Source organism: Ornithodoros turicata, chromosome 1, assembly GCF_037126465.1.
Source record: "Ornithodoros turicata isolate Travis chromosome 1, ASM3712646v1, whole genome shotgun sequence".
In the NCBI taxonomy this organism is placed as follows: domain Eukaryota; kingdom Metazoa; phylum Arthropoda; class Arachnida; order Ixodida; family Argasidae; genus Ornithodoros; species Ornithodoros turicata.
In genome coordinates this window covers 149,130,261-149,143,470 of record NC_088201.1, presented here as the reverse complement: position 1 = coordinate 149,143,470, position 13,210 = coordinate 149,130,261, and the positions used below count along the sequence as shown (strand labels likewise).

The following is a 13,210-nucleotide window of genomic DNA, read 5'->3' as shown; positions in this document are numbered from 1 at the left end:
CGTACGAAGGCGAGCTGTTGGCCGTCAACGCGGAGGGGGAATTTGCGGAAGGATCGGCGGGTGAATGCCATGGCAACAGTCTTGCTAGGTGAGATAGAAAGACCACGGTCGGAGAGGTAAGATACGATAGTGTCCAAAGCACCTTGCAAGCGACGCTGGATTACATCCCGACGGGTGGAGGAGGCCCAGATGCAGAGGTCGTCGGCGTATATTGTGATGTTGACATGTTCACTTAGTTGAGCAGGTAAAGCGGCCATGATGACGTTGAACAGCAGTGGGCTCAACACACTCCCTTGCGGGACACCTCGCAGAACTCCGTAGTGTGCAGTGTCCCTTTGAGAGGTGCGCACAAACAAGGTGCGATCAACGAGGAAGTCCCGAATCCATGCGAGCGGGCGGCCCCCAATACCAGCCTCTTGGAGCGTCGCAATGACAGTGCTGTGCACCACGCTGTCATATGCTTTTTTGACGTCAAGGAAGACTGCTGCTGTGAGCTTCCCTTCCGATCGCGCTTGTTGTACACTAGAGACAATGTCGATTACGTTGTCTATCGCCGACCTGCCTCGACGGAAGCCGGCCATGACTTCAGGGAAGAAGTTCGAGGCTTCGAAGAACCAGTTCAGGCGAGAGTGGACCATCCGCTCCATGACTTTCCCTGCGCAGCTTGTAAGTGCGATTGGCCGAAAAGAGTCGATGTTGTGAGGGGACTGGCCAGGTTTAAGGATAGGCACGATCATCGCGGACTTCCAGTGCGGCGGGATGGAGCTGGCCTGCCAAGTTTCGTTAAAGAGGCCCAGAAGGAGCTGGCGGCCACAAAGCGGGAGATACCGTAATGCTTTGTAGGTGACTCCGTCAGGACCCGGCGACGTGTGCGCAGGCGAGAGCCCTATAGCAGATTCGAGCTCGGTAAGCGAAAATGGGGCATCCAATGACGGATGACGTTTGAACAGTAAGGCAGCGGCTGGTCGAACTGACAACACGTGAGTTTCTTCATCCAAGCTGGGATGCACAGTGGTGCCACAAGTGGACCCAGTCCTCATCTGTGGTAACTGTTTAAGTTGGGGGAGGCATGAACAGCAGACTCTCTAGGGCAGGGCTGACTCTGATAGGTCTGACAAACTCTGATGTTGTTGTGCCAGAATTTAGCTTCAGGGAACATGCCCACTCTCTGCCTCTGTCTAGTCTCTGCGTTCCCCTGATGTGCGTTTGTATGCATGCACCTAACGATAAGCAGCTATATCTATTCTTCAGTGTCCGCACTTTTAGCCTTGCTGTGAAAATGCTGCTGTAGTGTAGTTAGCGTAGATTACGTTGTCAGAAAAATGTTTTTGAAAATGTGGATTGCCCTAAGACACAAACTTTTTTAATACTGTTGCGCATTTTCGTCTGGTCTTGCAGCATTCTTCATTCATTTCACAATGCATCATTATTTAACTTTTTAGTTAAAATAACATAAGCGATCATAATAACATAAGATAATTTAATAATAAACATGAGTCGAGTAGCTTGTAAATGGTGCGATAGACAACCTAACGTTTCTGTGATATGTTTATTTCAATTTCATGTGATATTTTTCCTGGTGAAAACGTAGCCTGTTAAACATAAGACTGTACAATGTGACAACATCTGTGTGGGTCAAAACACTGCAGTGGCAGTGCTACTAAGTGTATACTAAAAACGAGTAGTCCTCTCTACCGTGGAGCACAGAAGCCACTACGTACAACTTAGGACAGATGTTTACGAAACGTGGCTATGGCGTACTTCTCCATTAGAGTGCCCCCCCCCCCCCAGTTGCGAATGGGAGTGGATCCCTTTACAGACATAGGCATGCGATTGTGTAACTGGCATGTTTCTGTCAGCACGTATTCTCCCGTTCGCTGCAAACGTTTAGCTGCGATGAAGAAATATGCTAGTGCTACGTTCTGTAAACCTTCCTCTCAAGCTGTACTGCTGTGTTTCATAACTTTTCATTTCTAGCAAGGATAACACATGCCTGTGAAACGTGTCATACACGGCCAGCGACTTGAATCCAAAAGGGCAACTTTATTGTCGTCATCCACGGCTTAAATCCTGCCGGCATCGTCGTCGTCGTTATCACACTATTACTCTGCTGACATCCCCCTTTCTTCAAACAAGAAACCAAGTGAGAATAAACGTATAAAATGACCCTAATAGAAATCAGTCCGGGTAGCGTTTCGGTTGCTTCTTCGCCCTTGTGCTTCTGCGTGGGGGTGCTGGCACTTCTCCAGCCGATGAGTCTTTCGCCTCCACATGATCCATGGGTGCTTGCATTCTGAGATGCTCCCTGGTCCTCGTCCTGGTAACTCCATCTTGGGTGGAAACGTCATATGATCTTGGGCTGGTTGCATGTCCTACGACGATGGCTGGAGACCACGTTTTCTTATTCGTGTCGTAGATGGTCACTCTTGACCCCTTTTCCACTTCAGGGAGCGGCCGTGTTCCTCGGTCGTAGAATTTCTTTTGCTGTTGACGTATCTCGCTGAGTCTCTCTCTCACGGTGTCCGGTGGAACCACAACAGGCTTGTAGTGCTCCGTAGCGCAGGGTACCAAGGTTCGGGTTTGGCGACTCATCAGCCGTTGTACCGGAGACTTCAAGACACTGTCGCGTGGACTGTTACGCCACTCCAAGAGTGCGTAATAAAACTCCTCAGCCGTCGATGTCCTACGAAGAAGCTTCTTGGCCTCTTGCACGGCACGCTCCGCCATGCCGTTACTTCTCGGATGGTAGGGGCTAGCTGTAATATGACGAATCTGGAGGTGTTCCAAGAACTGCTTGAACTCATAGCCGCTGAACGGAGGACCATTGTCGCTCACCAAAGTTACCGGCAGCCCATGGGTGGCGAATACTTTCATGCAGAAGTTGTTGATCTGGCGGGCGTTTGTAGTTTGTAGTTCCTGAACCTCGAAGTAGAATGAATAAAAATCAACCATGACTATGTACATCTTGTGGCCGTGTGCGAACAGGTCCAGCCCAACACGCTCCCATGGCAACCTCGGGATCTCATGAGACAACATTGGCATTTTCTTGTTCCTCGGCTTGTTTGCTTGACACTCGGCGCAGTTGTCGCAGACCTTGTCGATGGCATCGTTCAACTTTGGCCAAAACACGGTGCATCTTGCTCTTCTTTTCATCTTTTCCTTACCGACGTGCGCGGCGTGCAGGTGCTTGAGAACAGACTTCCTCATCGAAAACGGAATGACGACCCTGTCCGAGCGCAGAACAATGCCATCTTCCATGTGGATATCTTCTCTGTGAGGCCAAAATTCCACTGCCAGGCTGGGAACCTGCCCTCGATGTACAGGCCAACCAGAGTCTGCGTACTTGGAAAGAAGCTGCAGCTGTTCATCTGTTTTTGTAGCTTCCCTTATGAGTTGCAGTCTCCTTTCTGCAATGGGAAGTTCCTGTAGGGTGTTTACTTGAAGCATCTCGTCCGTTTCGTCCATGACTTCTGTTGTTGGAAATCTTGACAGGCCGTCTGGCAGAAGCTGTTCTTTGCCAGGTCTGTACCTTACGTCCAATGAGTAGGCTTGCAAACAAAGTCTCATGCGCTGTAGGCGTTGTGGACACTCATGCAGAGATTTTGCGAAGATGGCCTGCAGCGGCTTATGATCAGTTTCTACCACGACTGTGTGTTGTCCGAATATGTAGTGGTGAAATTTCTTGCAGCCATGTACAATCGCAAGCATTTCTTTTTCGATTTGTGCATATTTTTCTTGTGCCCCTGTGAAGGATCTTGATGAATAGGCTAGGGGTTTTCCTTCTTGCATCACAACGGCCTCCATGCCGTACTGGCTGGCGTCTACAGATAGAGTGATTTGCTTTCCAGGCTGGTAGTAAGCCAGAACTGGCGTCTTGGTGAGAGCTTCCTTTAAATGCTCGAAGGCAGTTTGGTGCACTTCAGTCCATACCCATGCATTGCCTTTTTTAAGGAGCTCTCGGAGCTCTGATGTGTGGTGAGAAAGTCTCGGAATGAAGCTTGAAACGTAGGTAATCATTCCTAAAAACGTTCGGAGCTCATGTACGTTCTTCGGCGGTGCGATGGCCCTGATGTCTTCAACCCGGTTTGGGTCAACTTTCAACCCTTCCGTCGTGAGTATGTGTCCGAGGTATTTAACTTCAGTTCTTGAAAACTGACATTTCTTCAGATTTAACTTCAGGTTGACTTCTCTGCATCTTTGGAGCAGACGTTGCAAGTTTTGGTCGTGGTCTTCCTTGTCGGTACCCCACACCAGGATATCATCCATCACGACTTGAACATGAGGGAGGCCTTCCAGTACATCATTCATGGCCTTCTGGAAGACTTCAGGCGCGGTACAAATCCCGAAAGGCATTCGTGTGAAACGGTACCGCCCATATGGTGTGCTCATGGTGCATATTCTCGAGCTGTCCTCATCGAGAGGAATCTGCCAGAATCCCGACGATGCGTCCAGCGTGGAGAAAATTTTTGCTCCCGCCAGCTTGGATGCCACCTCCTCCAGAGTTTTCATGGGATAGTGCTCCCGCCGTAGGGCTTTGTTAAGGTCGACCGGATCCATGCAGATCCTCAGCTTTCCTGGTTTGGAGACGACCACCATGTAGCTGGACCAGTCGGTGGGCTCGTTGACCCTCTCAATGACTCCATCAGCCTCCATCCTTTGGAGTTCAGCTTTCACTTTATCCCTGAGTGCTAGCGGAACCTTTCGTGCCGGCCGTACTATGCCTTGTGATCCGGGTCGCAGCTTCATCCGATACTTGACTCCCCTGAGTTTCCCCAGACCAATAAAGACATCTTCAAACATTTTGGCCGGGTCAAACTGAGCAGCGTTATTCTGTGTCGGTGCGCCGAGGGATCCGACTCGGTTGAGAAGACCAAGCCTTTCGCAAAGGCTTCCACTAAGCGTTGTCTGTACGTCTTGATCCACAACGAAGAAATCTTCGAGAACCCTTTGGCGCGGTGTCGACACTTCAAGGACAACCTTTCCAACAGCTCGCTTACTGAACCCGAAGAAAGTCTTCAGTGCTGCACGGCTCTTCATGACGTGCTTCGTCGTGATCATCTTCACCAGCCTCCAAGGGATCACTGAGCAATTTGCTCCTGTGTCCATCTTGCAGCGTAACTTGTCCTGCTCGATGCTTATCTCCCTCGTCCAACGGTCATCTGCTTGGACACTGCCAACCGACACGTGACAGAGCAGGTAGGCTTCGTCGCTCTCACTCTGAGATGTCTCTACGCGAACCTCGTTCAGCTTCTTCCCTTTCCTGGGATTCCTCTTCTGTGGCTTCCGGGTCCTCAGTGGCGGTCCGCGGCAGACCTTGGCGAAGTGGTTTCGAAGTCCGCACTTGCTGCATTGTTTTCCGAGTGCTGGGCAGTTCCCTGAGCGATGCTCCTTGTAGCCACAATTCCCGCAGGATGTGCAGGTTGCTAAACCGTTTACTTCTGCCCCGTCAGGCACCTTCTCTTTGCGTATTTCCATAAAGCGCTCTTTTGACATCTCCTGGGTTCGACAGCACTCGAGGACCTTCGTGAAGCTTGGATTATCGCTTATGAGTTTTCTTTGTAGTTGTTGGTCTTTGACTCCCAGTATTATACGGCTTTTCAGCATCCTTTGTTCGAAGTCCCCGAACTCACAGTTCCGAGCCAGCGTCCTGAGTTCTGTGAGCCAGTCGTCGAACCTCTCGCCTTCCTTCTGGTCCCGTTTTCCAAAGACAAATTCATGGTAGGTCAGGTTGATTGTTGGCTTCATGTAGGCCTCAAACTTTGTTCGAACGACCTCAACGTTCTGCTTGTCGGCTTCATTTTCGAATACGAACGTATCAAAGATCCGCCGCCCTACGTCACCGATGCATACCAAAAATGTTGCTGCCTGTACCTTGCTAGGTTGTTGGGTGAGGTGGGTTGCAACGGCGAAGAGGTCATACTCTGCGCTCCAAGTCTTCCATGCTTGCCACATGTCACCGGAAATATCCAACGGCTTGGGCGGTGGAAGTAGACTCGTCATGACAGGAGCCACCGGCGCGGTGGACGTAGGAGTGGAGCTCGGTCCTTCAACCCGCGATGAATCTGATGCGTTCTCCATGACGTGTATGTTCGAATGGCGCTGCCACCATGTGAAACGTGTCATACACGGCCAGCGACTTGAATCCAAAAGGGCAACTTTATTGTCGTCATCCACGGCTTAAATCCTGCCGGCATCGTCGTCGTCGTTATCACACTATTACTCTGCTGACAATGCCATATTAAGCTGTTGTCGGAGTACTTGAAATAGTCGTTTGTGTAGGCGCTTTATAACTTTGTGCATAAGTACTGGAGATAACAATTTAAAACTAGCAAGTTCATTCTGCGTAAAATGAATGAGAAGGTACAGGGGAGTTGTTCGGACAACTCTGAGCAAACTCTAGAAGGTTCCTTTCATGCAAAGTACTCTGACTGTTCGCTAAATCCTTGGTACCTGAACACCGTGTCCGTATGCTGGGTTGGAATTTCATACTTTTAGAGACTGCAGCTGTTGTGTGGAAGGAACTTGCAGTATTGCACCTCATGAACAAAACAGTGCATGATCACAGTAACTTGTTAGTGTTTGTTCTGTATTACCTATTATATCTTTACCATTTTATCAACTTGCAACCTTGTATACCTCTCTTTACTACTCCTATTTGCGTGCAGCTAGTATTACTGCTTTAAGTGTCCTGCACATGTTTGTGAGTATTGCCTGCCAATGTAGCCGCAGTGCTACAGTTAATGCCATATTTTGTCATGCGTTTGAAGTGTGTCTATAATAGAATTTTATGCTATACAGGGTGTTTCAGTTAGATCCCCGAGCTAAATAATTCGCAAGCGGCAGCACCAATCGAAGAACTTCCTTTTTTACAAGTATCGGTCCGATACCACCTACAAGCTGCGCACCCTGTGAATGAGTGGAAGGCGCTCATAATTTAAACAAAAATTCAAATGATTCTGAATGAAAAAACGTAATTTCTAAAGCAGGGCGCCTTCGACATTAGAATGTATACTACCTCTTTTGGGACCTTCAGTGGACACCTTTTAGAGAAAAATCAACCACTGAAGCGTGTTATTGGTTGCATAATTAATTGCTTTCGGTTTACATATATTTGTCGCGGCTGCTCGCGGCAAAAGGACGGCAAAAAGGAAGAAAAGGCAAAAGGACGTAATTCATAGATGTAATTCATTGGAGTGAGGTTCGTAATTCTTTGGTGGATAAAAATGTGGAAGAGAGTAATTTTGCACTTCGCCTTGACAAGCCGCGACAAATATATGTAAACTGAAACCAATTAATTAGTGCAACAAATGACTCGCTTCAGTGGCAGATTTTTCCCTAAAAGGTGTCCACTGAAGGCCCCAAAAAGGGGTAGTACCCATGTCAACGCCGACGGCGCACTCCTTTAGAAGTTATGTTCTTTCACGAAACTCATTTTTATTTTTATTTAAATAATGAACGCCTCCCACTCATTCACATGGTGATCAGCTTGTAGGTGGTATCAGACAGATACTTGAAAAAAAAAATTCCATTGGTGCAGCCGTTCGTCAATTTTTTAGCTCATGAATTTAAATGAAACATCCGGTATACTTGTACTGTCAAGTTCTTACATGTTTCTCTGTAAATTCTGTAGTGTGACAGAAACTGTGAAATGTACCGGACCCCACACTAGTGGTGAATACTACTGAGCTATTTACAACAAAGACAGCTACCACTTCAGCTCTGTTGTGTATGAGTTTATTTTATGCTTCACTTTTCCTGCCCCTGTCATTTAATTGTGTACTGGTGTTGCTCCAACTCTCATTCTTGTGATATCAACATGAGCTACGCATTCTGGTATACGCTATTTTTTGGCCTGTGGTATTGCTTTTGGGTGTCGTGCGCCACTTTTTACACTGTAACGTTTCTGCGTCTATCAAATAAAGAGTCTATTCACAATTGAACGGGTGTAAAACATTGCTACACTTCGTGCACAGTGGAAGTGCAGTGAAGCACGCATAAGGAAGGGGCTGGGGGCTGGGTGGTAACGTCCCGTAAGGCGTCTCTAAAATGTCTCTCTGGATGTCCACAGGATCGCCAAAACCATGTCTCAAGATGTTGCATTGGCAGTCTTATGGACGTGCAGATTACGTCAGTAAGACCAAATTTGGACGTCTACTGGACATCAGGTTGTCATTGAGCGATATCCTGTGGATGTCCACAGGATGTCTAGTGGTTCACTTGGTTGGGTTCCACGAATGGGACACTTGTTCGCTGCCTCCTCTTGAAAGAAAAGTAGGACCGAGGTCGCGTGCCCTTTCAAAGACCACCGTAATCTCCTCAAGACCGTGCCTTTAGGCGCGACCTTGTCCGCCCCTAGCTCTGAGCGTAGCTCAACTGTACCAAATTGGAGGCGCTGTTGAAGTGTGTGATGTCATTTGTTGACAAGCCGGAAGGGATCTATTTATGCAGCAGGATATAAAGTCCACATACTTCTCTGCAGTTCTGCCCATTTTCTTAAGCTCTCTGTGTTTCCTATGCTACTTCTGCAGCTCTCCTGGGGGAGATTCAACCCACAATTTGGGAAACAGTACTTATTTCACCCATTCACCATACGCAAACCGCAATATGACAATATCTGTTGCCTGTTTGCTCAGCCTTTTACAAACTTGTTTATACATACTGCACCCATTATTATGGCTATGGCAAGAACGAGCTGCAGTCTGCGAAGATTTGTTCAAAGTATGTTCCCTGTTTCCACCACCAATAGCATTCCGTTTGGCAATTGTAGAAGGCAAAAAGCTGTAATTAAAAACATTCATACCTGAACAGAGGGCACAATATTCAGATGATGTGCACAGTCTAGTGAAGAGGATCCTTGGAGGTCAAAGTATGGATCCTCTAAGCTGATCCTTAGCATACTGTTTAGTGATAAACTTAACAGCCTTCAACTGAACCATTCCCAAACAGGTTCTAAGGCACTTTGTACAAGGGTTTTGTATGCCAGCATAACACAATGTCACATGAAAAATAATATTAGTATACCCCAGTGTTTGCAAAACTGGGACATGAACCTTAGGGATGCCGCAATAGTCCAAGAGGGGGTTTCACCAGTTAGGGAAAAGAGAAAGCAGATGAAGTGAACGCAATATGCGACAAAACCAAGGAAACTATCTCGCTACAACTGCAATATATTGAAGTTGCTTTACAAAAATGCAAATTCAGTTCAGCGCACAAGCACTTGGAAACCGAGCTAACGTGCAGCAATACTTTCCATCAGGTTCGTCGCATTAGTTCTCACTGTATCATGACGAGACCCGCGAACCTACAGCATAAGTGCACACACACACACACACATGCACAGACAAAAAAGGGGGGAGGGTAATGGCAGGAGAGGCTCGCCGTCTTGGCCACACAGAAGTGGGCGTCGTCACGATTATAGCAAAAAAAAAGAACACAAAACAATACAAAACACACAGGAAGGACGGACGGATGGAGGATAGAGAAAGAAGAGGATGTGGATGCGGTGAGGGTGCGGTGGGTCGTTGAACAAGGCCTGCCTTCTGCAACACACAAAGACAAAGAAAGATATCAGCTGTTGCGCACACAGCCATCCCGAAAGCTATGCCCATCTTCGTTGATGCACCCACGAATGCACAGGAAGACTGCCGAGGCTTTCCCACTCGCATTATGTACCTGTACCTTGAACTGTAAACAGTTTGGTAACACCGGTTTAAAAAGTATACGTAAAAGACGAGTAAAAAAGGAAATTCACCCGAATGGGTACTATATCCCCAATTATTCCACGTGATACTGTATGTGAATACCTACTACGCGGAGAGCAGTGACATTCCATTGAGTAGCCTAGCTTATATGGTACAAGAAAACGCAAATTCGTTCTCCAGCAAAGGACACTGCTTTGTTTTCGGTCAACGCAGGGAAGCCTTCAGTGGAAGCTCTTATCCTGCAGCGAGGAGTTCGCTGGTACGTTTGTTGACTCGTGAAGCTTATCTGGCTGTTTTTCCCTCTACCATGACTAGAGTAATCGACAGAGCGTATAGTGTACCAATACACGCCATTTGCCCAATAAATCAATATACTTTTGATGATAACATGAATTTAAAAAAAAATGAAGGAACACGCCACCGCTCGCTGACTTCTATAAATTTGTCTTACCGCCTTTAGTGAAAGCATCAGCAAGCATTGCAGTTTCTGCTGCTCTAGTGCGTGTTTTTTCGCCTCAATGTAATCATAACGCGAGATGGCCTTCCCCATCTGCATTACAATTGAGTCATTGCTAGTGGATCATATTTTTGCATATGCCGCACTTCTCAACTTCTCACTTCTCACGCGTTTCCGTAGTTTTGTCGCATAGAGGTGTAAGCTTGTGCAGTCGAGGTGTAGGCTATGGACACTAGTAAATTGAGTGAGGCATAGTGGGACATTTTAAAATACCTTTTTTCCTTCATATTTTCAATGTTAACAAAGATCTGCTTGTGTAACTGTCAATCTGGACTATTCCAGCCAAAACCGTCCAGATGTGCAGCTTGACTCTCTTGGATATCACTACAAAAAATTGTGTGCATTTTTTGGACGATGCATATATAGAATTTAAACCATCCCGTTTCCATGTTTTCCTGAACAATGGGGACCCATTAAACTGCTTCGAAATATGAAAAAGTTGTCCCTTACGAGCTTCCTTCTGACATCTACGTATACATCATCTGTGCGCGTTCCTTGTCTGGTATTAGAGGGGAAGCATGGGTCTGTCATCGCAATGGGCATGTAGAACGAGAATAAATCTGGTGACGTGGTGAGAACTCGAGAACGAAGCACATTTCGGGTCAAGTTTACGATAAATTTCCGGCAAATTAGCATTCTTGAAGGAGCCCCAGATTACTTATGCTTGTAAACTGCTGCATGGGGATTAGCTTCACATAAAAATACCAAGCTGATCTACATTCATTGTCTAACCAAGCGTTTGAGAATATCAAGCACTTGCAAGAAATGACACTTTTCTCAGATAGTATATTCACATATAGGTCGTCTAAAAGAAATCTTCCCCTATTTGTATAACCAGTCCTCTCCTATAACATATCGAAAATCAACAGGTTTATCTTTCTTTAAAAAAAGCAAATTTTGTAAACATAATGTGCTGCAGCTTGTTCGTCAGTGAGGTTCGTCACATCTAGGAAGCAAAAAAAAAAAAAAAAAGACAGATGCCTTTGTGGCTGTCACCTGCAAAAATTGACACTCTATTTTTTTCAATTTTGAGAACCTGCAGGTGTATTTGTTCTTACGCAAGAAAAACGTTTCGTCAGCTCATTCATATCCCACCTGTATGACGCTATATCATACTTTGAACAAATTTTGCATTCTACTCTTCTGCCCAGTTGTACAGATTAGTTGCAGTCGCTGCTTCATAACAGCTTTGTCAACATTTTTTATTCTTTTCACGTATCTGAAGTCATCTGGAAAGTGAACATATCTTATCATTTCAAGGGCAGACCCTCTCCTATAGCATGTTCAAAATCTGCTAACATGTGTTTTCTGTAGATCTTATTGCATCAGCTGACCATATTGGCTCAGATCATGTTAGAATGTGACGTACCAGCTTTTGGAAACCATTTTTTATGATCTCGTGTGCCCTTCTCTCACAACAGAAAAAAGGCGTATTTCTTTCACAGTCTTTCTTTCAGTGGAAATATGTGTTTTTGCTGCATTAACAGAAGGTGGCTCAAAGTAATAGTACCTCCCTGTGGCTTGGGTGTGGCATGCCCCACTGTGCTTTATGTCCAGTAGTTTGGCAGTGAGCCACAACGTATGCAGTCTTCAAGCTTTCTTTCAACCGGAAGAACAGCTTACAGCTCTGCAGGCATCAGAATATCTGCACGCAATAGGGGGCTGCAATCTAGCCCTATAGGTGCCAACTTTTTAAATGGCACTGCGAACACAGTCATAGTCCCCTTTATCATCGCTCAAAGCATTTATGCCAAAGTCATGCTTGACGAAGCCAAAGAGGCAAAATGATGCTTGTGGAGGCGTTTATTACGCCCTGTTGCTCAGTGCATGGCTTCTGCTTTTAGCTGGAACAAACCAACACATAAATAAAAATTGCGAGGAAAGAAATATCCCACCTTCAGTCGCCATCGACCAAGCAAGATAAGTCAATAAGTGTGGTTGTTATTCACTCTGCTATGTGATTGTGTTCATGTTAAGTTAACCACCAACCACGTTTGTATGTTTCTTTCTAAAATCGGCGCCTCCAGCCCTGCTTGGCTGGCGGCCCCCGGGGAGCGACAAAACCACAACATAAAGCTCCGATATTAAAAGTGTAAAAGTAACACGGTTTTGATTTGATTGTTTCTTGGTTTTATGGAGGGAACTCAGACTCCTCAGTTTGGCTTTCCTGTAGTCGATGAACAACATGTTAAATAAGTTAGACTTAGGAAGAAGTATATGCATAGACAGCACAAGATCTTGCAAATGTGTTGCATCAGTGATCAGTGTAACCTCAACGTTGAAGTGTCGCAGTGATGTTTCGTGCCCACATTCGTTGCTGTAGCGGTATACGTGCTTCAGTGTTCATGCTATGTCTCAAAGATGGCGTAAAGCTAACATTGCGATGATGTTACTGAAGCAATGTTGAATATGTTACACTCAGGTAATGTGGCGTTTACATTGTTGATGCAATGTTTTCCAAGCAATATCAATGCAATGTTGCACTTGGATTTCTTTCAAAACGCTTAATCAGCAACGTAAATTCGATGTTTGTGCAATATCTTTATTTCAATGCTTTTGCCGTGTTTCAAAAGATGCGTAGAGCTAACAGTGTGGATGTCTTTCCGAAGTAATGTACGTGTGCTGCACTGAAGAAATGTCGCAGTTACATTGCTGATGTGGTGCTTGGCAATCAATTTTAATGCAATGGTGCAATAACATTGCTCACAAAACACTGCATCAGCGACTTAATCTTAGCGCTGCAGCACTATCATTATATGAATGTGCCTGCTGTATTTCGAAGGATGCGTAGAGCTAACAGTGTGATTCTCTTGCGAGAGCAATGTTGCACCTGGTAGATTGAGGAAACGTCACAGGTTAGAACGTGTTCTCTACGCAACGTCTGAAACATAGCAGCAACATCGAAACAAACATATTTCTGGAATGTTGCATGTTTTGCATGCAGCATTTCTGAGGCACCTGCTCCGAGTGCGCCAGAAGGACAATGTCTGCA

General features: G+C 46.1%; 1 protein-coding gene across 1 annotated transcript; it reads right to left on the bottom strand.

Annotated features, from left to right (window-relative positions):
* Positions 1–2,178: 2,178 nt before the first annotated feature.
* Positions 2,179–6,078, bottom strand: LOC135387138 (uncharacterized protein K02A2.6-like). Its single transcript, XM_064616508.1, has one exon. It carries the CDS (start codon positions 6,076–6,078, stop codon positions 2,179–2,181), a length of 3,900 nt encoding a protein of 1,299 aa, XP_064472578.1.
* Between the last annotated feature and the right edge of the window lie 7,132 nt (positions 6,079–13,210).

What these genes read in the sequence shown, in the direction of transcription:
- LOC135387138 (XM_064616508.1), bottom strand. Translation starts at nt 6,078, where the DNA reads ATGGAGAACGCATCAGATTCATCGCGGGTTGAAGGACCGAGCTCCACT.